This window comes from Tursiops truncatus, chromosome 1, assembly GCF_011762595.2.
Source record: "Tursiops truncatus isolate mTurTru1 chromosome 1, mTurTru1.mat.Y, whole genome shotgun sequence".
Lineage (NCBI taxonomy): Eukaryota > Metazoa > Chordata > Mammalia > Artiodactyla > Delphinidae > Tursiops > Tursiops truncatus.
This window is the reverse complement of record NC_047034.1, coordinates 142,558,903-142,586,749: the sequence shown is the minus strand read 5'-3', so window position 1 is coordinate 142,586,749 and position 27,847 is coordinate 142,558,903. Positions and strand designations below refer to the sequence as shown.

At 41.1% G+C, this 27,847-nt stretch overlaps 1 protein-coding gene across 3 annotated transcripts in view; it reads left to right on the top strand.

The window, feature by feature from the left end:
• Positions 1–27,847, top strand: part of ELAVL4 (ELAV like RNA binding protein 4) — an 85,905-nt gene that overhangs the window by 32,447 nt on the left and 25,611 nt on the right. For all 3 annotated transcript variants that reach the window (XM_033852912.2, XM_073789475.1, XM_033853088.2), the window contains one exon: positions 4,415–4,655. In XM_033852912.2, the coding sequence (XP_033708803.1) occupies positions 4,415–4,655 (241 nt within the window). Of the gene's footprint in view, positions 1–4,414; positions 4,656–27,847 lie in introns of those variants that run through there.

Below are 27,847 nucleotides of genomic sequence, written 5' to 3'. Positions count from 1 at the left end.
CAGTTTCATATTCTTGCATTCAATATATTTACATCTTGGCAACTTTCTTATTTTCCAAGTAATGTTTTAAAATGCTCTTGGTTCACTTGTGTATCAGATTTGATTCTGACATTTTACATTTCTGATTCTTTTTTTAAGCCTGTCTTGCATCCTGGGATGCGTCATTAAGCCCAGCAAGGGGTCTTATTACATGATGTATATTAACACATTTGCAAATGTTTCTCAGCTTTGAAGCTGTACGTTTTTATTGAGAAAACTCTGTGTGTGTGCATATGTGTATTTTCCTCAGTTCCTTCTGAGTCCACAAAAGGATAACCGTGTAGTGTGTGTGCAGAGCAAAGAGAGCTCCATCTCCACGAGACGAGAAATGACCTAATTTATAGGTTTGTTTGCTTAAGGTACCTCAGTACCGAACATTGTATCTCGTGATTCCTTGTCAGAGGTTTGGGCCCAGTTCGGGTTGTCGGATGTCCAGTTGGGGCTCAGCTCCAGGAGTCAACATAAATTAGGAAATCCACATAGGATGTAAGGAGATCCAGAAAGCTGATTGGGGAACTGAAATTTCTTTGCTGCAGATTTGATACTTCTTAGGCCTTTCTGGAGCAGGGAGACCCATGAGATGTTCACAGAGACAAGTGCTGGCTTTCGCCACATGTGTCTGTGAGTCAAGCATCCAGTGAACAAACACCGAACACGGCTGTCAGGTAACAGCCTGCTTAGGTATGACTTATATTCTTCTTACGCCATCACTAACACCCACAAAGCTGCCTCGCTGCAGAATATTTTCTAGGTGTTTGTGCAAGAGCCCAGCCGTGAGAAGGGTAACCTAAGAAAGTGGAGCAGCGAAGGTGTTATGTAGATTGTGGGACTGGCTTTTTTGCCACTAAATCAAAATGTAGTAGTTGGGCAGCTCTGTGGTTCTGCCACCCGAGCCTCCTGAATTGGATAAATCCTGTTTTGGTTTTTTTTTTTTGCGGTACGCGGGCCTCTCACTGTTGGGGCCCCTCCCGTTGCGGAGCACAGGCTCCGGACGCGCAGGCTCAGCGGCCATGGCTCACGGGCCCAGCCGCTCCGCGGCATGTGGGATCCTCCCGGACCGGGGCACGAACCCGTGTCCCCCGCATCGGCAGGCGGACTCAACCACTGCGCCACCAGGCAAGCCCATAAATTCTGTTTTTTAAGTTCCTTATTGAGTTGGCAGTGCTTCTTGTGTTTGTTGCCTGGACACCTGACTCAGTGAAGCAGTGAGACGACACAGCAAACGGAGGCACTGCACAAGCCCAGGAGGCCGACGGCTTGGCAGAGCAGAAACCTGCCTCACAGCCAGCAGTTTCAGTGATGCTCCGTAACAGCATCTCCATTAGCGTGACCCCTCCCCTGGGCACATCGCCCTCATTCTTTCCTGGGCCCTTGCCTCAAGGGCAGAGCAGCTGAATAGGATTTACTGGGTGCATTTTCTGTCAGTGCTGAGGAGAGCTTGATTTACGATTCCTCTCAGGAACCCTTTGCTTTCTCCTTGCGGTTTGGACCAGCCTAACGCAATGCCATAGTTGACCTGAAGCCAAGAAAGTTGTGATGATTTAAGTGGAGCCACTTAAGTTATCTACATGATGGCAAAGAATCTTAGAAGCTTCCCACCTTCCTCAATCTGCCTTATTTCCACGACTCCTCTTGAGACTTCTTTTTTTTTTTCTTTTGGTTTCATATCCCATTTGTGATTATCAGAAGAAGAAATGATTACAGCAAGGCTCACCTATGTAGGGCATCATGAGGAATAATACTTATGATGCTTCTAGCCACTTTATGTTCTAGGCAACTTATACATATAAATAACCTTGCACAGTAGGCTTTATTCCAGTTTGCAGAGGAAACTGAGGCTTAAGAGTATTGAAATAACCTGCCTGAGATCACAGAGCTAATAAGTAATAGAACTAGAATTTTAAGTCAGCTCTTCCCTTGGCTAAAAACTCATTCCCTTTTTACTACCACTATGTTTCAGATGAGTAAATAAGCAAAAAACAGAACAAAACAAAAGCAAAAAACAGTCTCTGAAGGTTGGTGAGGACGAACAGCAACTAGAACTTTCATACACTGCTGGTGGGAGTGTCAACTGGTACATCTACTTAGGAAAACTATTGACAGTATGTACTAAAGCAGAATATACCCTATGACCCAAAAAATAGACTTCCAGGAATATTCCCAACAGAAATGTGTGTGTGTGTGTGTGTGTGTGTGTGTGTGTACACCAAAAGACATGTATATAATGCCCATAGCAGCATTATCTACAATAGTTAAAAACTAGAAACAACCCAAATGTTCATTAAAGTAGCAGAGATAAATAAAACGTGATATTTTCATACAATGGAATTCTCTACAGCAAGTGGAGAAGAACAGCCTACCACTACACCTCACAACATGGATGACACCCAGACATAATGTGTGAAAAGACATAAAAGAGTATGTATTGTGTGATTCCATGTATGTAAAATTCAAAAACAGATAAAACAAATCTATGGATTAGAAGTCAAGAGTAGTGGTTACCTTTGGGGGTGGTATGAATAACAGGGGTGAGGACACAGAAAGGCTTCTGGAATGCTGGTCATGTTCTGTATTGTGATCTGAAAGGTGGTTACTTAGGTGTGAGTGGTGTTTACTTTGTAAACATTCTTTGAGTTGTACCCTTAAGATTTGTACATTTTGCTACATGTATATTAGATAAACATGCTTATCTCCCCAAAATTCTCTGAGCAGCCAAATGGTAGTAATGGAAGCTACTTGTAATCAGGTATCTGCTAAGCTTTGGTTTCCTTGTCTATAAAATGTAGAGAATATTAGAATATGGCTCACTGCTTTCTTGTGGAGAGTCAGTGAGAGAAGTCACATCAGGTGATTGGCAGAATGACTTCAATAAATATCAATGATTGTGGTTATGTTCCCACAACTATTCAGGCACTTTACATACATCCTATCACCAGATCCTTCTTACCACCTTGCAAGGCAGGTGGCATTGTTCTCCTCTTTCAAATGAGGAAAACTAAGTCTCCCAGAATTTAAATCCCTTACCCAAGGTCACACAACTAGGGAATGGCAGAGCATGATTCCATTTCCAAGGAGGTGATGGTCAATTTCACGTAAGACAGAAACCACACCATGAAGGATGAATAAGGGATGGTGCTAGGATAGAATGGAAAAGTGGGACTGATGAGCTGCATTTGGGGCCAGGAAAACTGGGTGCAGGCCCAGACTCTGCCCCACTTTCCTGTGATGACAGAGAAGTCGCTGGATGTCTCTGGAATTCATCTCAAACATGAGAGTTTTGAACTGAATTTTATTCCCTGAAGTGCCTTCTGGCTCTGTAGTTTTGTGATTCTCCATGTTTGTCATTCTATGTACAAGGCATCTTTAGGACCTGGCTCCATGAGCTTAAACCCATTTTTCATGTGAAACCTTATTCTATCAGTATCTTCTTGGGACTTTCCTGAATGCCCCTATCCTTTAAGCAGGTTTAATTGCTCCTCTGTTACAGGCCCATTGTCCTACTGTAGCCATTTGCCTTCTGTGTCCTCTGTGGACTATAAGCCCCTTGTGGGTAGAGACTTATCTCTTTTATTTCCATGCCTGCTGCCTCAAACAGTTCACACATTCGTGGAAATATTTGTTTTATTAACTGTTTAGATACAGTGAAAGTCCTTTTTAAGTAATGTGTGAGAGGACAGCCTGGGGCTGTGCTAGACTTAAAGTGGAGACCTAGAGAGAACTTTTCCTTCATGTTTTTAATTTTATTTGAGGTCCAGGAGAAATAGTAACAGAGGCACTGGGGAGAAAAATTATTAGATAACTTTGTAGCTCCCCAGCATGCCTTTATGAAATCTGAAGTTTGATCAGTATTATCAGTGAAAATCTAAACCCTTCCCATATGGAACAACCCCACTTAATTTAATGTCATTTTACTTTATGAGACAGTTAATAAACAGGTACTGTATTTAAACTTGTGAGCATAGCCCTCTATATTTAGCTTTTTCAGCTTTAATGGAACTATAATTTTAATCATGATTATTACTTTACATTTTAATTATAATTCGGTGTGGCTTAAGTATACATTTCTGAGAGTGATTGTGTAATGAAAACAGGAATTAGCTTTTCATTAACAAAATAATGGGAGAGTTCCCACTGCATTCTAGTCTGTGCTCAAAATCTACGGGTGGGGGGGGGGGGGCTGGCCTAAAAATAGCAAGGGGAGTTTAACATTTTGGTTAAAAACATGTTTCTAAATTGGCTGTGTTCACAACCCCATCTCTTTTGCTCCATCCTGCTTTATCTTGTTCTCTTTCTTTACAAAAAATAAAATAAAATCTTGAAAGAGACTCTGTGTCTTTGAGATATCAAAAGGTTTACTATTTTTATTTTTATTTAGATAATTAGCACCATGGAGCCTCAGGTGTCAAATGGCCCGACATCCAATACAAGCAATGGACCCTCCAGCAACAATAGAAACTGTCCTTCTCCCATGCAGACAGGGGCAGCCACAGATGACAGCAAAACCAACCTCATAGTCAACTATTTACCCCAGAATATGACCCAAGAGGAATTCAGGAGTCTCTTTGGGAGCATTGGTGAAATAGAATCCTGCAAACTCGTGAGAGACAAAATTACAGGTATGCTCTTCTTCGATATTCTAGGCTTGGGATTCACAGCTGCGTTGTTCCATTAGATGTGCAGATCTTAGCAGAAATGCATATGTGTGGTGATGCCTTTTGAGTGTCTGCAGCGTGTATCCTGCATTCAAGGTCAGCGTGGGTACACAGTCATAAACTCATGCGTATGTATACTACATGAAACCATATTGCAAATTGGTAGGACTGGGAAGCAGATAAAGATTTTGCAGCCTCCTCAGCTTTAGTTTATGTGAAATAATCCTTTGGCTGTGTCCTCTTTTATTCTTAATCAGCCACCCCTACCCTTTGTTCTTTAGTTCACAGTTCTGCCCTCTGCCCTCCCTATACTAGTTTTTATCTATTTATCCCTTTCCTCTCAAACATTTGGTTTGCGTGTGTCCAGTGTATTTCCATGTATCTGAAACTGTCTTTTAAAGGGGGCCATTGTGGTCACAACTGCCCATTGTCCCTGGGAGAAATAGGCCCCAAGGATAGCAGATGATTCTGGAATAAAACTACCCTGTAGTAGGAGGGAGATGCTTGATGAAGGTATTTTATCTTATTTATTTGTTTGTTGTGAAGATACTCTCTGAGAAGTCAGAGACTTTTTACTTGAAATTGAAACAATACCCTATACTTCAATACTTGAAAGTTTTAGGTTCTGATTTTTTTCTAACTGACAGCCATTTATTGAGGACTTAATGTTTGCCAGATACTGACGCTATTATCCTTTGGGGCTGGGGATGAGGGTAGTTTCCTTGTAATCCTTCTGGAAGTGGGAATGTTTTCTTAGAAAAATACTGGACTACATAGTGACGGCAGTGAAGCTACTGCTCTCTGATGCTCCCGTCCTAAAATCATTCACACTCAGCTTTGAGTATTTGTCATTTTGGGGTGTTGACTTTTGTTTCCCTCTCTCTGGACAGTTTAATTGAAGAGCAGCTGGCCTATATAAGAAAAAGGAAACTCTAAAATACAGAGATACATTATCTTGATTTTTAAATCAGAGAATCCAGTGTATTTATGTGCATGTAGCTGTATATATTCTCCATTTCTTCTAATTCACTTGTTAATTTGTCCATTTATATTAAGTATTTTGCAAAATCATAAAACTAAAATAAGTGTCGAAAATATAAGTCATATAACCCTCTAAACATAATTTCCTCTTCTGTAAAATTGGAAAAGAATACTTATCTCAAAGGGCTTATTGTGAGGATTAAAGGAGAGACTGGATATATACTGCCTAGCACAATACCTATTGCATAGCAGTCTCTCAGTAATGGGGGAGCGTGTTATTATTATAGGTACAGTTAGTATGTTTCAAGGAGAATAGCTAGAACAGAGAAATTTTATCAAGGTCTCCAAATGGGCCGGGGCTTTGGTGTTCTTATCCCAGAGCCCTGGATCATCTATCCTTTGACAGAACTGCCTATGCTCTCAGAAATCCAATGTTTAGATTCCTGAAGAATCTTTATATAATAGGATGATAATTCAAACCAAATTAAAACCAGTTAACCATATGATTCTTCCTCCCACTCCTGTATAGAAAATGTATTTTTGGTGTAGCCTTACCTTCTAAATAGGGACTCTGCCAGCTATATTAGTGAATATTATTAATTACCTTTTCAAAAGAGTTCCTTTAGAACTATAGTAAGATTTTTGAGAAGTACTGATTCGTGGTGTTGTTCCTTGTTTTCTAAAGACACATGTTTAAACAAGCAGATTCCTTTACTGAAAGAATGCTAATTTGGTAGTTCACTGAGTGTATTTGAGTAAGAGTGACAGCTTCGAAGACAGCCTTTAATTTGGTATACAAAACCAAAATTGTCAACTTTGGTTTGTTTAGCACCCTCTCCAGCACAAGCAGAGACATACAGTAGCATCTGAGCTTAAAGAAGAAGCTTAACGGGTTGAAAGCAGAAATACAATGCAGGCATAAATTTATAATTATGCATTTTTTTTAATTCAGGGGGGAAAAGAATTTTATTTGCAGAGAACTTATGGGAATGAGGCAGGGAAATATAGAGAGACCAGAGATATTTGCCCTCATTTGGCAGCAGTGTTTAATAAAAGTAGAACTTGTGGTTGTAAAGAGTGCTTATTAAATTCTTCATTTACACTACCTAATTAATTCTAGCATTTTAAATTAACAGTGAAACTGGTCCCTGCTGTACCATTCCATAGATGCAGCATATTTCCTCTATCCACCCGTTGTTCAGGTTTAATTGGCTACGCTAAAAGTCAGAGAAGGAGGGAGAGAGAGGGCTGTAGGGAGGTGGAGAAGGAGTGGGGATCGCTCTGATGGAAGACGCTCTGAGGCCTACATTTGGGGTTAAGTGATAACGCAGGCTGGGAGAGGTGAGGTTTCACACCAGCCAAGTTAAAAGGCTGCTGCTGGTGGTTCAGAAGTCAGGGTAAATGACATCATAGGTATTTTTGTTGCCCTGATTTTTAACATCCCCAGTCCCCCTTTTCCTCCAACACCTCCTACAGATCTCAATGCATCTTGATCCTGTGAAGTTTACAAGGAGTTCTAAATATCCAGTGGGAGGATTTGGGGGGTGGGAAGTGGCAAAGAGATAAGAATTCAAGATTAAGATTTTCCAGCCTAAACCACTCCCTAAGAGAATGTAATAGATTCCCTTGGAAGGTTCTGGCTTCTAAAATGGAGAGAGAGAGTAAGAGAGGGGGCGAGGTGGGGGGAGATAGAGAAAGAAGGAAGGAAAGAAAGAAGGAAGGGAGGGAGGGAGGGAGGGAGGGAAGGAGGGAGGGAGAGAGGAAGGAAGGAAGGAAGGAAGGAAGGGAGGGAGGGAGGGAAAGAGAAACTGTTAATGGTGTTGCCAGTAAGCTGGCTTCGCTCCTGGCTATAGGTTGTCAACGAATTCTCCGTTTGAATTTGGGCATGGACTTAAGTGTTGTGGTACTGAGGACATACTTGTTATTATTTATCAAGTACTTACTCTATGCCAGGTACTTGCTAGGCACTGAAGATACCTTATTTCACTTAACATTAAAAACAGCCTCCATTTTCTTAGATGAAAACACGGAAGCTTAGTGAGGTTAAGTAACTTCCCCAGACAGCACAGCTATTAGCAGGTGGTAGAACCGGGATTCACCCCCAATTTCCAAAAGCGTGATCTTATGTGGAAGCACGTGCAGGGCGCCCCTGCCTGTGGTACCTGAAGATCCCTGCTAACCCTCAGCCCATAACCCAATGAAACACTGGGTTCCTCTGAGTAGCAGTTGCTGGCCGCACTCTGCATCTTATGTACCATGGCTTAAAACAATACTCCTGGGCTTCCCTGGTGGCGCAGTGGTTGAGAGTCCACCTGCCGATGCAGGGGACACGGGTTCGTGCCCCAATCCGGGAAGATCCCACATGCCGCGGAGTGGCTGGGCCCGTGAGCCATGGCCGCTGGGCCTGCGCGTCCATAGCCTGTGCTCCGCAACAGGAGAGGCCACGACAGTGAGAGGCCTGCACACCGCAAAACAAACAAACAAACAAACAATACTCCTGTGTATACCAGGAGGCAAAGATAACAATATTTATCATCCTCTGGGGATATAACTCCGTCTTCAGTGGAGACCCAAATTTATGGAAAGTGCCAGGTTTAAGGTTCCCTTACAGTGCTTTTGGACATCTCTGTTAATATCTTCTCAGAGATACTAGATTTTCTTTTTCCAATTGGGAAAGGCTGCTTATCAGGATAATCTAAGTACCAGGGAGAGAAGACGTGTGTCCCAAGTCGCTTTTGTGTGCAGCTGTGAACACAAGGAGGCTCTGGAAGCTATGTCCTTTATTTTTCTCCTCCATCCATCTGCAGCCTCTGCTGCTAGAGAGGAAGGAAAGCGGCATGTGGCCCACAAGGATTTATGCAACTGAGGAACTCAGGCAAAGAACACCAAACCCCTGGTAAAAATTCTATTATTCCCGTGGACTGCAGATAATTGAATTCGTTTCTTATTTTTTTTTTTTTTATTTTGTTGCCTTTTTGCTTTTCAAGCTTTGAGATTGCATTTCCAAATCCAGGTTCCTAGATGATCGGTATTTGAGAGGAGGAAACATATGGCTGAACCAGGATAGAGTTAGGTGGCTCAGGGTATGTCTTAAAGCCAGAACAGCTGGAATGCTAAACTGCATTTTTATAATTGTCCCTCTTGTTATCACTTCTCTCCAAAAGGAATAGAGAAAGCATGGGGGAAACTAACAGAGAAAAATCGCCAGAAATCAATCCGTGTACAACAACAAATAGTTTTGATCTGCCGGTCTAGATTGTGTGATTATTTGCATCATAGAGATAAAAAAAAGAATTATACTTTTACTTCATGTCACTCTCCATGTGCCCATACAATGCAGTTTTTAAGAGGAGTCTTCTATCCATTTTAGGCAAGTGAGAGCTCTGAAGCAGGGGTTTTGAGGACAGCGTGGTCCAAACTGAACACTATCGATTATAAAACTGAATCTATGGAGTGACCACTATATGGAATAGATTATGTGGGCTGTGGATGTCTGAGAAAGGGTGAAGTCTGTGTTAGTTGGAGCTATTGGCCGGAGTGGGGCGGCGGTGGTTGAAAGATGGGGTTAGGATTTAGGTAGAGGGAAGAAAAGCAAAGGAATGGAGCTAAAATTCCAGTCTAAGAACAAAAGACTTTTTTATTCCTCTGTGCTTTGGACAAAGGAAGTAGAGCTGGGGCGTGCCTCTTTGGAAGCAGTAGTCTTATATGGAAGCAGCATTGCCAAGTGAAGCTAAGCACACAAAAACACCAAGACAGTTAGAGTTGCACCCCAGCGGACAAAGACAACACTTCCTAAACCCCACCTCTAATCCATCTCTTCATTTCTTCCTTTATAACACATCTTTGGCTTAATTAATATTATCATTTAGTGGAAAGAGCAGAATAAGGCAAAAAAGATGCTTCGCTACTGGAGACATCAGGGTGAATTCTTTGCCACAGGCTTTGTATGTAGAATCACACCTCTAATTAAAGGAACCATCTCAGTTTTGATTCAGTGACATTGGGTAACTTCTCTTCTTTCTCGGATTTGTGAAAGTGCTAATATTCCTGTATGTCCCTCTCAGGAGGTAAGATGTGGAGTGTGGACTACAGCAGTGGGGGGTTGGGCAGAGGGCTGTGTCTGTTAGAGCATCAAGGCCAAGAGGCATTACATGGGATACAATCTCTTGGGTTAAAGAGGGAGAGGAGAGTGAGTGTTGTGGGTTACCTCATGTTACCTCATATACAAGGAACGACTAATAGGGACACTTTGAGAACTTAATTGTTTTGCTTCTAAGATAACTTTATAAACAATAAAAGGCGCTGAAAAAAATCCTAAAATATGAAAGTGCTTTGAATTCACTCCTGAAATGTGAATTCAGCCCTAGGGTAAGTTTTATTAGTATAATTTCTGACAGCACCCAGCAAAGATGAATAAAAATAATAGCAGCAGCTTTTGTATGTTTTTGTGTGCCTTCTGTGTGTTCTGGGCACTATATTAAAAGCTTTAAATATAGTTGCTCATTTAAATAGTAAATTGGGACTTCTTGGAGATTCATAATCATAGCCAATGTTTATTGAGTACTTACTATGTGCTAAGCATTGTGCTAAGATCAATAAATGGAGTTTCACGTAATCCACAAGACAGTCATTTTACAGTCAAAGAAACTTGGACTTAGGAGCAATTGAGTCATTTGCCCAAGGTGACTTAGCTCCCAAGTAGGGGAGCTGGGACTTGAACTCTTGGCTGTCTGACTAATTGTGGGTTATCCCATTATAGTTTATCTCTGGCAGTTTCCCTGAAGATACTAAACTGACATCTCCCCTATACAAACCAATTCAGCTTATATTGCCTAGGGAATGAAAACTTTTAGTACAGGGAAAATATAATTAGAATTCAAAATCTTTTGTTTTGGAAAATAGCATGCTATGCATTGAATTAAATAAATGCCAGTGTTTTTCCCCTTTTTTCCTTTTTTTTTTAACATCTTTATTGGAGTATAATTGCTTTATAATGGTGTGTTAGTTTCTGCTGTATAGCAAAGTGAATCAGCAATACGTATACATATATCCCCATATCTCCTCCCTCTTGAGCCTCCCTCCCACCCTCCCTATCCCACCCCTCTAGGTGATCACAAAGCACTGAGCTGATCTCCCTGTGCTATGCGGCTGCTTCCCACTAGCTATCTATTTTACATTCGGTAGTGTATATACGTCCATGCCACTCTCTCACTAATGCCAGTGTTTTTAAATTAAGCAGGTTGCTGCTTACCTGAACAAGGAAGCATAGACTTGGAGTGGTTTTTACCTTCAGATTCTCTCTTCACAAAATACCCCTCACTGTGTTCTCCTTTTCTTTATCTTGCAAGCACCGTATTGAAATGGATCCTGCCTTAAGTTTAAGTATACTTAAAACCCGGCCTCAATTATGCATATCCAAGAAAATCCCAAGATATTGATTAGCTAAATGAACTTTTCTACATGCATATCAGAGGGATATTCGTTAACGATGGGAAGAGTAGAGGAAATAGTAGCATTTATCAGCATATTTTGCTGCTGATTTTGAAAATGTACTTGGTACAGTACAATGTGCCTCTTGAATTCAGAGGAAAATCAGGCAGATTTGCATCTGTTATTTTATTTATCACCTCCCTGCAGTCATTTTATACGTATTCCACAAAGACGAATAAAAGAATTTTGAATTGTTGACTTGGGGAGGGGGTTGATTATTATTGGAGGTGAATGGAAAATTTTTAGGTATGGAGAAGATTTGGGAAACTAATGCAGTTACAGAACAGGAGAATAGGGGTCTGCTTTATTAAGGGGAACTTAGAGAACGTCAGAACGTTAAGTGCAGACAGTAAGCCATGTAATCATTGTGCCTCTTACATACCCATCAAGGGCAATCAGAGACCTCCCATCCTTTCTAATTAGGACAGGTTGGCAATTGAGTGGAGCTGTGAGGTTTAGAGTTTGTGCAGGCACAATCTTTTTCTTTTGACACATTTCTTTCCCCAGGACGGCAATAGGCAGGATTAGAGACCAGGTATGGTTTCCTTTTGCCCCCTGGCTATCTTGCCCTTCATCTTCCCTTCCAAATCAGAGGGTTCTGCCCTGCTTCTGAACTCAGATAACCCGTAGGAAAATATTCTCACATCCCAAGAGAGATGTCTCAGAGGATTTTTACCTAGGATGTGAATCAGGACTGGGTATTTTAAGGATTTTCTATTTCTGTACTTTAGCTGACTGTTTGGTTCATAAGACCAATTCCTTGTTCACTAACCACCCCTCCTTCCCCCAACACATAAACACACCCGCCACACACACACTCACTCACTTCCCCCTTCTCTGTAAAATGACCTGGTTGATTGAGACTAGGAACTAAGCAGGAAGGTAATGTCAAACTGAAATTTCCACACATTATCTAAAAATGTAATTCGTCAGCTTCAGGGTAGGAGGAAAGTGCTTTCTGAAATGTGTTAATGGGAAATTCATTTTTTTCTTGTCTTCTGTGAGCTGTGGTAGTGGTGATTTCTTTTTTCACTCTGCCTCCACCCTGCCCCCATTCCACATTTCCCTTACTGCTCTTAATTGATGAACTCTGTTATCTGTCTTTTATTCCTTGTTAGAACTAAAGATCTTTTTGAGTTGCCTTTTTGTTTTTTCTACGGCCCCAAATTGAACTTTGATAGGAGAAGATATTTCTAGTTTGGAAAGAAGATAAAATTCAGATGGAGGCCATATATTTGTATAAGGCTTTTACATTTGTAAAACATTTTCAATCGGCCAATTATATTTATTTAGTGTCTGCTCCCTCAGGCCAAATAAATGTTATTTACTTTCCTTCTCTTCTCTTAAATTCTGTATCAGGTTCTGTGAGGAAGCTAAAAAGGGTAAGACATAGTTTGTGCCCGCATGTTGCTGCTAGCAGGGCCAATGAGTGGGGGAGGCCAGGACAAATCACAGGACCCTACAGAAGCCTGCAGGTCTGGGAGGGGCTGGGAGCCTGCTTATGATGCATAAAAATGGTGCCACCTTGCTGTTTTGTGTGGGGGTTGGGGGGCGGGGGGGTTGTTTTGTTTTTCACCAAAGCCCAAACTCACCTTTCCTGACCCTAGCTGTTAATTTCACTGGAAAGATAGCACAAAAGGATTCATAACAGAACAATGAAGTTGGAGATTTGCCTACTGTGTGTCAGCTACAGTGCTAGGCACGCTGTATATGTTATCTCATTGAAGCTTTGTACCAGTTATGCATGGACAATGGTATTGTCCCCATTTTACAGATAAGAAAGCCAAGGCTTAGAGTCAGTTAGCTGGAGAGTGCAAAACCTATGGTCTTTCTATTCCCTTACCTGCCTCTGCTGAATGAAGAAGAAGAAAACATCAGCTATGGGTGTTCAAAGGATAGAAAGATCACTGTGGGCTGGGGTTCTCAGAGCAGGTGTCAAATAGGAGCAAGCCTTGAACTTGGTAGAGAGTACATTGTAGTCTGTGTACACAGACCAGTACACAGCTGAGCCAAGTTTCAGAGATATCTTCAAGGGATAATGAATAGAATAGTCAGGACTACTCTGTGGGGTAAAGTTAGAACCCCCTTTGTGTTTATGAAATAAGTTCAGAGAGTTTAAGTAATTTATCCAAGGCCATAGCTAATAAGTTCTGGAGCTATGATTTGAACCCAAGTCTGTCAGACTCCAAAGTGTGTTCCTTCTACTTCGCTAATAAATAACCTGACCTAACACAGGAGGTGGACAACTTTCAGACTTCCCATGGTGTCTGTGATTTGAGAATCATTGTTTTTCTTGCTGAGGTCAGGGCCATGTTCTCTGAGTGACTCTCTTTCCACCTACTTCAATTTCTTGCTGATTTATAAGTTTGGTTTTCTGCTTGGCCCTTGTTTTGTAGTTGGATGTCTGGTGAAACAAGGCACCATTTACACTAAGTGGATGCAGCTAATTACGGTAATTACCCTAACTCCTATGGCTGCTAATAGAATTTCTCATCACAAACGTCTTAAATCAGATTAAATAGTTTTATTGGTAGTATGAGCATAAAATATATACTTAATAATCCCTGATATTTGCCTTTCATGTTTATTTTCAAAGATTTTTATATTCAGTACCTCCTCTGACCCTATTAAAGTAGCCAATATAGGCAATGTCTATACTTACTTTACAGATAAGGCCAGTGCACCCCAAAGAAGAAACATTTGGCTTCTTATTTTCCTTTCTTTTTCTTCCTCTCTTTTTTATTTTCTTGGCTTGTTTCCTGTCCTGCCTCCTTATTTATTTATATGCCATTTGATCCAAAAAGGATTTGAATTGGCTTATGAGATGGAAAAGAGCTAAAATTAAAATAGCCATAGATTTTTTAAAAAAAACAAGGTAGAAGGGAAATGGGTGTAGAATGGTAAAAGGAGACCAGAGAGAAAATTTGTAAATTATGTGTCACTAGGTGACTTGTCTGAGAAGTAACAGACCACCTGGCCCCCTAGTCTGTGTTTTCTTTATGTCAAGGAAATATGGATGGTGACAACCTTGATCCCCTTCTCAAATGGTAACCAGGATCTCAGCCCTTCTCCCCTTCCCACCACACTCACTAGAGCCTCTGATCGTGGAGCCCACTGCCAGCTCTACTACAGGATAGGATATGAAGCCTGAAATCACATACATAGAGTTTTCCTTTTTTCAAATTAAATCCATGTTGGATTGATCGACTTGTTTTTTATGGCCAGAGCAAGCAGCCATACAGAGAAGCTGCCTGAGTGGAGTCCCTGTTTTCATTAACATAGGGTGTAGACAGTGTGCCAAAGGAGGCGTCCTGAAGCGAGATTCTTTGCCTGCTGCCCTGGACTGAGGTATTGGTGGCTTCTGAGTCTCTGCAGTCTTCCCCCTTCCCCTCACTCCCAAGGTTGGGCACACAGGAACGTCAGTCCTCTGCTTCCATCTCCCTGGTGAGGGTTCCTACACTGAATTCTGGCAGGTTCCGCATTGTCTGGGACCCTGAGCTGGACAAGAAAGAGGAAAATATGAATGTCACTCTCACTTCCTGGCCCTGACCCTGGAAACTGCAACTAGTTCTCAGCTGCCTTTTCTCTTCCCAGTGCCCCTCACCAGTCAGTGGAGGCTTCCCAATGAGACAGGCCACCCTTTAAGTACAAAAGAAATGAGCACTTACGCAAGAGCTCTACACTCCCCAACACACACAAACATACACACACACACCAACTTCCTGGTCAGAAATACCAGATGCAGTGCATTGGACTAACCAGAAGTGAGACAGATGTCAGTCAAAGTCCTACACCACAACCCCCTTCCTCCACACACACACACTTAATAGATGCAGGCATGGCCTTGCATAAGTCACTGCATTCCCCTGGACCTCCATTTTCTCAATATACAGTAAAAAGATAAATCCTTACCCTACCTTCTTTGGATAGTACTTGTGAGTTCAAACCAGGTGACAGATAAAGACACTTGTAAACGAAAACAACCTGTAAATGTGAGGGACCCCTTCTATCCCATAACTCCTTCCCTCTTCTCTCTAAGTGTTCTACCACTGGGCCAACAAACAGACAAAAGGAGAGGAGTGGGAAAGTGGATTTCTGTCCTGGTTCAGTCCTCAGTATGTAATTCCAAGGACCAAGTAGGAGAAGGCAGGAGGATGGAATGGGAACTCAGATTTATTAAGTACTAGAAACCAGTCACTTTATGTGTGTTATCTCATTTAATCCTGACCTTGCCCCCAAGAGGTAATGGTGACCCCATTCTTCAGATGAGGAAACCAAGGCTCATGGAGTTTAAAATGACTGACCTGAAGTCACACAGTTGGCAGGTGGCTGAGCTGTCTGCGTACCTGTGTCTCTCTGACCACATGCTGCTGCCAATTGGGATAGGAGTCCTTCACAGAGAGGGTTCCCTGCATTCTGCTGTTTCATCCTGAGTTGTGAACGTGGCTGTGTAGGCTGTATCCCCGTAAGCCTCAGAAATAGCTACAGTAATAATGCACTTTACTAATGCAGTGTTAGTGGTTCTGGAAGATTATAAATTAAAGCCTTTAGTTCAATATTTGAAAATGTCAGGATGGTTTCTGAGACTGTTTTAAAAATCAGGCCACCTTTATGAGTGGCAACATGAAGAAATGGACAGATCCACCAAGTTCTCGTTCTAGCGCTAGCTCTGGGGTTTGCAGTGGATCAAGCCGTTGGGTGCCTCAGGTTGTCGTGCATAAGATGGGGATAACACTGGCTCTTTCCACCTTACCGTGTGTTGTGACATCAGATGAGCTGCTAATGTGTCATTAAGTCGTTAAAGTGCTATACCAATTCAGGATATTACTGTGGTCACCTGGAAGATAGGCTATTGTAAGCAGGGGATTTCTGAGGGTAAAGTAAATACTAAAACTCCTGTGATAAGCTAGCTTTGCTTTCTAGTCTGCCTTCCAAATGTTTTGTTCAGTTATCTACGTACATCTCAACAAAAGCTGATTACCTCTCTCAGACATCAGTGTGTAACTGTTATTAATGCTCAAGCTGATCAAATTACAATGCCACAGATCCTACTTGCACTTTGATATTAGATTTTGGATTCCGGTCTATAATGAATGATTTTTCTCCATGCATTGGAAAAATTGGTTAGCAGAGTTCATAAGAAAGTTTAATTAGCAGGCTGTTTGTGAAAATAGCGGCTGTGAGTCATCGTTCAGAATGAACTAACATTTCTCAGGGTTGAATTTGTTCTTCTGTTCCTTGAGCAGCCACACAGGATCCTTGTGTTTGGGAAGCTGGTGTCTGCATGCTGCCCACTTGAACTGCATCGTGTAATAAACTAATGACAAAACCAGCAGATTTGAAAAGCCAGAGAGGAAGAGGAGGTGTAGGGTGTTTATATATTTGTGTATGTGTGTCTGTGTCTTCCAGGGGAATATCGTGGACCTACTATAATCCAGGATTGTGTGAGGCAGGAGGGCCTAGTGAGTAAGAGCTAGCTGCTCTGTATGCATCCCAACCTCACCACTTACTAGCTGTATAGCAGGAAAATGTTTGCTCTCTTTGTGCCTCGGTTTTCTCATTTGTAAGATAGGGATATTGAAAGGATTATTGTGAGCATCCGTATATGTAAAAACTCAGAACAGCACCTGACATATATAATTCTCACAGCCGTTCTGCAAGGTGTAGGTATTATTTGCTCTATTTAACAGGTGAGGAAACAGAACTCAGAAAGGTTAAGTACCTTGTCCCAGGTCACACAGCTTCTAAGTGGCAGGGAAAAGTTGAACCCATGTTTGTTTGACTTCAAAATCTCTATTTTTACCTACAGTACTGTACTGCCTCCCAGGGTTGTATGCCTAGTTAGTTAAATATAGATAGTGTTCATGTGTATGCCTGTATGTACGTACCTATAAGTGTGTGTTCCTGCTTGGGGTCCACATAGCCACACACAATTTTGTTTTGTTTTTCCTCTGGATCTTTGGTTCTCCTAGTGAAACACCTTGAGCTCGTCGCATGCTGACTACTGATACGTAGTGAGCTAGAACCAGACTTGTACAATGTGTACTAACATGTGAATATATACACAGATGTCTGACCCCCTCCCCACTGTGCATTTCTGTCCTGTGTCTAGATTATCCCAGAAGCAAGTCTGTGTGATGTCTTCTGAGAAACAGAATCATGGACTATCACAGTGAAAAGAGACCTTAGAGGTATTCTCTGGCTTGGTCTCCTTGTTTTCTGCTGGTGCCTCTGGTATCTTAGGAACTATAGCTCAGAATCGGGGTCCACACCCACCCACCTTAGGGTAATTATATCTTGAGACAGTATTCAGTCCTGTTTGAAAGAGTAATGTTCATTTGGAAATCCCATCTAAAAGTCTTTCCCAAGGGTATTTAATAGGTAATATGTTTTTTAAAATAGGTTATGTGACTGCATGAGTTTGGGAAACTGAAGTAAACCAAGTTATAAAGGAGTTTCTTTTTATCACTACTTCTCTGAGTCTGTGCTAATGTGTGTTATAAATCTTAAAAAGAACGGTATATAATATGTAACATTACCCAAAGAAGCTTTTCTTCTCCAGCAGTTTGTGGGCTGTACATTCTTAGCCAGGAGGGAGAAATGGAGCTCCATTAGGGATAAGTTTTCCGGGTAGAAGGAAAGCAGACAGTTTGAGCCAGTTACTACCTGATGACCTCATTTCTTTTGTTAAGAAAGAGGTGGGGTCATCTACTGCATGTGGATGGGCAAGGGGAGGCCTTGGTGTCCCAGGAAAGTGTTACCGACTCCCAAAAGGGACACAAGATGATGCCATATGGGTCCATCTCTCTAGCACCAGCAAAGTCCCATCACATACTAGGCATTTTTGTTGAAAATTATTGAGTACTGGGTATGTTCTGGGAATTATTTAATTTATGGGTTCGTTTGGTCTCCTGACTGTCAGGGTGACGTTTCATTTTCCATCACCTGAAAGAGCTGAGCCATTAGAAGGTGTTTACATTTGGTGATTCTCGCACGGATCTCAGGCACTCCTTCATTTTCACCTCTCCCAGGTATTTGACTCAGTGTGATGAAGCTGGTCACACCTGCTTGGTGCAGCCATTCCCCCAGAAGCCTTTAGCTTTTAAAAAAAATAACAAAAGAATATGGCTTCCCTCCTCCATTCTTACTCCACAGACCCATTTCTGTGTGAGTTCTTTTGTTCTTGGGTTTTGATTTCTTTATTTTGTCTTATTTCTTAACTGTAAGCTGAATGGTGAAGAAAAGGGAAAATATACTTTTGCTTCTTATTTCTTTTCTTTTTTTCATGCATCTGGGGAATTTCTTTCTTTTTCAACATTTGTTGGAGCCAAACTGAGCTTTCAGACCACAGTCATGAGCTTCTTGATGGTACTTCACTATCATTGAACTCCTTGATGGTAGGGACGGGAAGTTCCACACAGCCGTTAGCGGTTAAGTCCCAAGGCCAGAGAACCCCATGCCCTTAGTTCAGAGAAGACACTGGCAAAGGTTTTCAGACAAAATTCTTCTGCAACTCATATTTGACATCCTGACTTAGCTTTGCACAGACCAGTTATTTATCTCACCTCCTTCGCTGAGAGCCATGAATTTTCTTTTACTTCAAATAAAGGCAATTTTAATAGATTTATATTCAGTTAGTACTTATGAAACATCTCCCTTGTGCCAAGCCCTCTCACATAACTTATCTTAATTAATTTAAATCCCAATATGATATCAGGAGCCTCCACCTGCCCTTTATAAGAATAGTGTCTGATGGGAGTTTTAGAAGTAATTTTCTTTGTGCCTAAATACAGCAATTCCTTTCACCCACAGACATTTCACCCATAGACAATCTCATTTTGCCCAAAGGCTGATTACAGTGTATATAATTAGTATTAACCTGATAACTTTTTCTGCCTCTTCTTCCTTTGTTGCTAAACCCTTCTCTGACATCAGCTGCAGTTCTGGAATCACCTGTTGGTTCACATCCATTCTAGGGGGAAGGTCTTGTCTGTCTGACATCGAGAACTCTGTTTCACGTGAGAGTAAGCCAACCGAGAGTTAAGAATTCTAGTTCATTTCTTTGGCTAGCTGGGAGTTTGCCAAATTCCTCCTCTTTTTGTTTTGACCCTTGTTAAAAATATTTAAATATGTGACTATTCTTTCCTGTCTGTAAGAGTATTCTGAACATAATTTAATTTAATGTTGCTTCTATTAAGAATCTCTTACTGCCCCAGGGTCATCAGTCTGAACATTTCTTTTTGTGTGATAAATGCTGAAGGTAAGCTAGTTGTCACTGAGGCTTCTATTTTCCCTGGTACTTTACCTAGAATACATTTTCCTTTTGGTTTTTTTTTAACTAAGTCTAAGTACTTGATACTAGCTTTTTATCCTATGAATCGCCTTTCTTTCCTGAACGGGCAGAAGAAAAATAAGGTTCAGATTAGTTCAGTTTTTTCATTTATTGAGGCTTATTATTGAAGTGTATGTTTGAATATCTGTCATTTGGAGCAACTTACTTTATAGAACAAACCAAAAGAGTAAGTTTTTTAAAAAACACTCCTTTGAGAACTGGTTGGTTGGCTTTCTTTATGAAATAGTGTAGCTTTGTAACTGGTCCTTCCTGCTTTCGGGACTCCTGGAAATCATCATATATACTCTGAATTTCCATGTACCTCACCCCAGTAACAGAGGTATTGTTTTACATCTACTTGAACAGTTTGGTTGATATCGTCTCTGAAATCAAGAAACTCTGTTGAAAGCCTGTATGAGCTTTAGAGTCAGAGGGACTTGTGTCTTGGGATCTGAGGCCTCTGGACATGTCTTCTCAATGGTAAATGGCAGTGACCATACCTAACTTGTAAGATTGTTTTAGGGAGCAGATGAGATGATACAAATTAAGCAGTCAGGTAGAATTTAAATGTTCTCACTGCAAAAAAAAAAAAGATAAATATGTGTTAATTAACTAGATGGGAGGAATCGTTTCACAAGGTGTTTATATATATATATATATATATATATATATATATAAATCATCATGCTGTACACTTTATTTTATTTTTTTAATTTTTATTTTATATTGGAGTATAGTTGATTCACAGTTACGAGTGTACAGCAACGTGATTCAGTTATTCCCATACAAGTATCCATTCTTTTTCAAATTCTTTTCCCATTTAGGTTATTAGAGAATACTGAGCTGAGTTCCCTGTGCTATACACAGGGTCCTTGCTGGTTATCTGTTTTAAATATGGTAGTGTGTATGATCTTACAAGCTTATTTGTCAATTATACCTCAGTAAAGCTGGAAAAAAAGAAATAAAGCACTCAGTATACATAGTAAGCACTCAAAAAATGATAACTATATTTTTACTATTAATTTGATTATTGAATTCATACATTCATTCATTCAACATAGATTTACTGAAAGCCTACTATGTGCCAGACATTGGTTGTACCAAGATTAATAAGACCCATGTCCCTGCCCTAAGGAACTTAGGGTTCACTGAGAAATACATTTAGATCGACAAGTTTATATTGAATGCCCACTGTGGACCAAGTGCTTTGCTTGTTATCATCTTGATGCCGCATGATGAGCTCTCAACTGGGAAGTTTCATCTGCTTAGGAAGCCAGAATGTAGCCTCTGGAAATAACCAAGTACTGATTCAATGTAATTTTAAATACTTTGGGAATTCAGAATAAGAAGGCTGGGTCCTGTTTTTTTTAATAGTGTTTGTTGTTGGCAGAGAGCAGAGGCACTCAAAATTTCAGATGTCTAAATGATTCCTAAATCAGTGCCAGAGGTATGGGGAGATCTCACGTATACATCTGAGCACTCAACTTAGAATCGATATTGACAGTTCAGGTTGACATCAGCTGCACTGGCCTCCTGGAAGTAATAGCTATAAACTGAATAGCAGTCTTCTCTCCTCAAGGGATAGATGCTTAAGCTGTCCCCTCCTCCTGGAACGCCCTTCTCTGTCTATGGCCTGGCTATCTCCTATCAATCTTTTCAAATTAGTCTCAACTCAGTTATATCCTCCAGAAAGCCCTGTCTCCTTCTCACTGTCACAACACTTAGCCACACTCTACTATAGCTGTTGATTCACAGTTCTGATTTTCTTACTGGACCATGAACTGCTTGCTTCTTCCTTGGTCCTCAGTTGCCAAATCTGTAGAAGAGACTCAAAGATGATTGATAGTTAAGTCCTTTCCAAGACTGTCATTCTATGACCTACCAGATCCAGTTTGACAGACACAACCAATGTGGAAGATGGGAATGGGATACTTTGGGGTATATATTGAAATTAAATGGAAAGAATGAAGACTTGGAGATAGTACTAGAAAACCCAGGCTCTCTCAAAGTCTCAGGCACGCTGTGCTGTGTCAGGGCAGGCGTTTAACACACAAATCAGCACATATTCAAGAAACCAGGGCACAGCAGAAAGTGCACAGGCTCTGAAGTCACATGGGTCTGGCTACTATTCTCTAGCCAAATAACCCTGGGTGTGTTATTTCTCCTTTTGAAGCCTCAGTTTCCCCTTCTGTAAAACAGGGATGGAAATGCCTGCTTCAGAGGTTGTAAAGATTTAAATAATAATATATGTAAAGTGCTTAGCCCACAGTAGGTGCTAATAAATATTCTCTATTATTTTTATTTTCTCAGTTAGAAATCAGGATAAACTGTGAGCATGGGGTCTCAAATAAATATAATTTAGAACCTTTGTATCTTAGCATTAGAAGGTATCTTATGAATTGATCTTGTTAACTGCTGCAACATCTCCTGATAAAATGTAGATCTGTTTGCATAGTTCTAGTCAGGGGGCCCTTACCACCTCACAAGGCAGCCTGTATCCTCATAAAATCATTAGTAGAAAGTTCTTCCTCTTATCAAGGCAAAAATCTACTCCCTCACTTTCTTCTATTGCCTGATTCTCATTCTCTCCCTTGGGACACCACATAGCAAGCCTACCCCTGACTTCCCATGCAGCCTTTCTAGTGTTGAGCACCCCTAGAATCTTCTCTCCTTCAAGGTTAAAGCCCACAGGTCTTTCAGATGTGTCTCATGGGATCTGGTTCCATACCTCTTACCACCATCCTCTGGGAACATAGCAGAGAACAAAAAATACTTGGTTTCCGCCATCAGTGAATTGATATTCTGATTGGGGGGTTAGGGAGTGAGACAAGTCACCTGAAGGCAGGAACAATTTCCTGGTTATTGGAGGCACACTCATAGTATCTAGCATGTAGTAGGTGTCAGTTATTTGTGGAATTAGTATGCCTATTGCATGCTATGTACTCCAATGTGAAAGAAAAGCATCAGAAACATTCTCTACCTTTGAGGAGGTTGGGCCTCATTCAGAAGACAGCATCCTCAGACGCAACGGTGTAAGGCAGTATCTACTGGGGCATGGGAGACGAAAGAAGAGAAACCAGCATCTATTGAGCCTCTGTTATGTACCAGGCACTTTACATGCATTATCACTTTCAGTACTCCTAATAACACCATGAAAAAAGTAATATTAAGTCCATTTTGCAGATGAGATTACTCTAGCAAAAAGAGGCAAAGTAAGAATGCAAAATCTGCGGATGAAAAGAAATAGCATATATTAAGAAATCCTGAGAGCTTTCCTGTCAGAGCTTCCCTTCCCGGTGACTCTGAGTTAGATGTGTAGTTTTCTCAGAAATCAGGGTGTGGAGAGGTTCATTCAACTTAGCCTCGGTCACAGAGCAATAAGCTGAAGCTGCATTTCTTGCAAGTCCCCAGTGATGCCAGTGATGCTGGTACAGGGATCACACTTAGAGTAGCAAGACTTTAAACCACACTTAATTTGAGGGAATTGTGTGAACTACCAAAAGAAAATAAATCCTCTGATTAGTTGGCTCTACTAACACTTGAGTTTGCAGGAGAAAATCCAAGACTCAGACTGTCCAGCAAGTGTAAACACCCACAGAGGTGGGCTGGGAAGGAAGAGAGCCATGGATGCTCTAGAATCTCAAAGCATCCCAGTCACTGTGAAGAAGGGGAAGAGTTCCCAACACAAGGGGTGTGCATCCCCTTGAGTTCTTGCCTGATGCCAGACACTGCTGTGCCTTTGCAGAGAGACCAAACCCTGTGGAGAAAAGGCATGAGCTGGGAAGTCCCACAGACCTGCGTTCATTCAAATCCTAGCCTGGAGGCCTACTTCCTGGTTGACTTGGGGCCGGTTATTTAACATTTCTTAGCCTCACTTTCCTTATCTTTACAATGGGCCTAATGGTACCCATTTCCACAGGATTAAATTAGGTAATTTTAATAAGCCACTTAGCAGAGTGCCTGGCACAAAGTAGGCACTGAATAAATTATAGCTTCTGTTCATCCTCATGTTAATATAGTTAATCCTCACGGTGATCCTTTGATTGTGAAGATAAGGGATTATCCCTGTTTTTCCAGATAAGGGAACAGGCTGGTGAAGCTTAAATGAATTAACCAAGGATATACAGCAAGTACAGTTTTGGGCCACACATACATGAGTACATGCAGTAACAGCCTCAGAACTCTCTGACCCTCTTTAGGGTGTGTTGAAGTAGATTTCAAGGCAGTGGACAACAGGGAATGTCATCTCAGGACTGGCAGGGAGGGAGTCCTAGGATTTGAAGTTGGCTGAGTTTAACCCAGCATGTGGATTACTGCCCTGCAGGTGATCTTGAGGTGACTGGGGATTTTATCATGTGCTTTGAGAACAGAATTTCAGCCTGAGCTAAGGGTTCCAACATCCACAAAAATTCCTTACTCAACGCAGAAGGTTTCATCAACAGCAGGTACCCATCTGGCTGCCCCCTTGGGGGCTTTGCAGATGAGGGGAGTAGCTGTTCGGTTTCTGGAGAATGATGGTTTTTGAAGAAAGAAAGAGCAATGTGTGCAGGTTGGCAGTGCAGAAATGCTGAGGCTCCTCCCGGTCAGCCCTGTGAGGGGACAGCTTCTCTGCTGCTGCCATCAGCCATAAGGATGTCATATTTAGGGTCCTGCTGTCATAACCCACAGGACCCCAAAGGCAAGGGAAAACAACTTCTCTCCAGAATGACTGGGAAATGAGGGGTTATAATCAGCTATGATGGTGACATTTCCTAGCATTTGAATACAATAAAAGTGCTTAACACAAACTATTGAAGGTAATTTACTTTTTTCTCAGGCGGTTCAAAACAACTTCAGAGATATTTCAGGGCCTCAGTATAGTTGTCAACAACACTAGTTCCAGTGGAGTAACTGGATATGGCAAAGGGGACTAGATTTGGAGTCAAAAGATCTATACCAAGGGGTGAGCAAACTATGGCCCAAAGGCCAAATTGAGCCCATTGCCTCTTTTTTTCTAAATAAAGTTTTATTGGCACTCAGCCATGCTCATTAGTTTACATATTGTACATGGCTGCCTTCACGCTACAATGGCAGTGTCATCATGACAGACTGGAGGGCCCACCAATCCTAAACTATTTGCTGTCTCACCCTAAACATAAAACAGTTTGCCAACCCCTGATCTAGACTCAGTTTCAGCTATTCAGGGATAGTAGAGCAAATCGCTCTTCTCTCAGAACTTCAGTTTCCACATCTATAAATGATGACTCTCTCTCCCACGGGGTTGTTGGGAGACTCAAATGTGACATAATGGGTGGAAAGGCACTTTGGAAACTCAGGATTTCTTTGGAAACATGAGCCAGAATGGTTTTTATTTTTCATCTGATCTGTGCTGGAGGGGAACCCACCAGGACATTTTTTGTTTGTGTTTTCCAGTCCCTGATGTCAGCTTGTTGTCCTGTTCTCCCTTTTTCACAAATATGAAATGAATTCCCCAGGTGCCCCTCTCATCCTCTTCTCCCTCCAAACATAAACACATCCTGGTCATGTGCTTCCAGCAATGGAGAATTAGTACAAGTGTATGTATCCATCTGTTCCCTTATCAAATATTTATTGAGTACCTACCATGTTCAAGTACGCAGTCTTTATAAACTAGTTCTTGTAGGGAGAAGTGTTTGCTTTCTAAGGGGAGAAGTTAGGTATAGAAATTATTATAACAGAAGAGAAATATTGCCACATTGTAGTACGAGGACACGTCGTGTCTTTGTGTGTGTATATGCATATGTGCGCAGTTTAAAAAATAGAAATATTCAGGTGCAGATTTAAGAAAAGCTTGTTAAAAACAAGAATCTGTTTAATCCAAAATACACTGAAGCGCCTTAAAAATGTAGCCATTGTGTATAACAGTTTTCCCTTGGAAACTACATTCTAATTTTAAGTTTCTATCCCAAACTGCCAAGAATGCCTTTCTTGCCCATTCACGGTCACTGGGCCTCTTACCCAAGCCTGCTGGTCAGGACTGCTGAGGACTGGTCACAAGGAAGGGTTGTAGGTCTTGGGCATCAGGGAGCAGGCACTCACTATAGTTTCTGAATATTGGAGGTAGTCTTCATTTTATAATATTGTATCTTGTCTTTAATGATTTTGTTTTTTCTTTATTGGTGATTCAGTAAACATAACTTCAATGATTTCATTTGTATGCTTGGCTTGCTATCAAAATAAGCTCATAAACTGGGAGCAAAATAAAGTTTGTTTTAATTTTCTGTTCTGAAATTACTGTTGCCATACCTGTGTGGTCACATCTTGCTGCTGCTGATAAAGGGAGAGAATGAAGCTATTTGAGAAGAAGAAAGAAAAAAAAAACCTTATCTATTTCTGGGATGCATATAGACACACTTAGTTCTAGGCTCCAGACTGGGTCCCCTGGGCCTTCCCAGCATGGTGGCTCTCTTGGTCCTCATAGAAATAGTGTTGGTATTCTTTGTGAATATGTTTCATTTGTATTTTTCTATGTTCTGTGTACAATTTAAATACAGAAATGCAAATCCAAAACCCATCACCAAAATTAAAACATAAAATTCTTCCTCATTTTACTCTCCCTCACTACTAAAACAGTTTCTGAAAGAAATGAGGCTTGGGTTTTTATATTTTCTACCTAGGGATCTAATCCTCTCAAGAGTGTTTTAAAAGAATATGCTTAGCTCCACTGAGTATTTTTTATGAGACTTAGCTGTATTCCTTCCATGATGGCAAAGAAGCACGTAAAGAAGCCTGTTCATGAACCAGGCTAAGCACAGGTAGTTTTATTGTGCTGCCAGTTTATCTCATATCTTTCAATTCACAGGCAAGCCTTTCCACCTCTCTCCTCCTCCTGTTCAGTGCAGTGTCCTGTTTTAGAGTTTGCAGTTCATTATTTCATATCAAGGAAAACCTCTGATCTTTTATCCCTTTCCTTTCTGAAACGGTGTTCATCTAGTTTTTAGTTTTCCCCAAAGCACCCTCATTCTTGACATTAAATGCAGTCTCTCTCTAAACCTAGAGCAGATGAGCATAACACGGTTGTGCTAATTGCAGTCAGGTACTAAGGTGATGGTGGGTTTGGGACTACACAGGCAGGTGGGTAGATGTGGCGTATCTTGCTGGGCAGGAGTCTTTCCTTCACTTGACCTTCAGAACCTTCCTAGAATCTGAGTGTGTTTTCCTTCCTCCTGAAGCAATGTTCTAAAATAAAGATAAAATATAGAATATAAAAATCATAGCCACTATATATATTTAAGATTTCCGTAAATATATGAATAACTGGAAAGAAAGGTAGTATATCAGGGAACATGCACCACTGGTAGGCATGATAAATTCTTCCACATATATTCCATCAGTACAATGAGTCATTGTTAAGTGGTTAAGTGCAGTTAAGTGGTGAGTGTTTTGTCTATATTTTTCGTATTTCATTTTAATTTTATACAAATCAAATTTAGTTGGATAGATTGACTCTGACCTGTTTCCTAGAACTCATACATAAGATTTGTCATTGAGATTATTACTTTAAAAGTGCCCTCTATAGCCCCTCAGTTTGGTGCATGACTGTTTAAAAGAAATAACTGTAAGACTTTTACAGCAATTTTTAAGGCTTCTCTTATATACAAGGTAAATAAGGACTGATAAATTTGCATGATGAAAATAGACTTAATTAGGTGAATTTAGCTAGGCTTGATGAGGTGAAGCTGAATTTAGGATGAATGATATTTTTAAACCAATGAATTAGTCTCATGTATTTTTGGATTTGCCAAAAATTTTCTGAGAACATGTAGCAGGGTCTTGTATTCACACGCATCTCTTTCTCTAACTGTTACTCTCCTGTGTGTGTGTGCATGCGTGTGTGTGCACACGTGCACTCGCCACTCATACACACATACCTCTCACACACCACACATAACCCAGTGAAATAGAAAGAGAAGGGCCCTGGTAGCTACAGCGTGCTCAACATTTTCTCCCCCTTCTTCAGTTACTAATTCTGGCTGCTGAAGGGCATATCTGGTGAAGTTTGCGCCTGTCTTTCCTGTTCTAACCCTGTTATTCCAAAACAGAAGGAATATCCTAATGTATTGTCATTTGGGGTTTTCCATTTGGGGGACAAAAACGCAACTGAGTTTCCTCATGATTCTCTTTACTTCCACCCTATAAAGGATAATAAAGTCATCCATTTTCTGATCCGGAACCCAACTTGTTTTCCCAGGTTCCCTCCTACGACCAACACAAACACAGACATTTACCAGCAAAACAGAAGCTGTTGGAAAGATTTTTTGGCTGCTGAAGTGGGCTCCTGTCACCAGGACATGGCAGACTTTTTGCTGTATTGTCTCCCAGCCCTGGTCTGAGT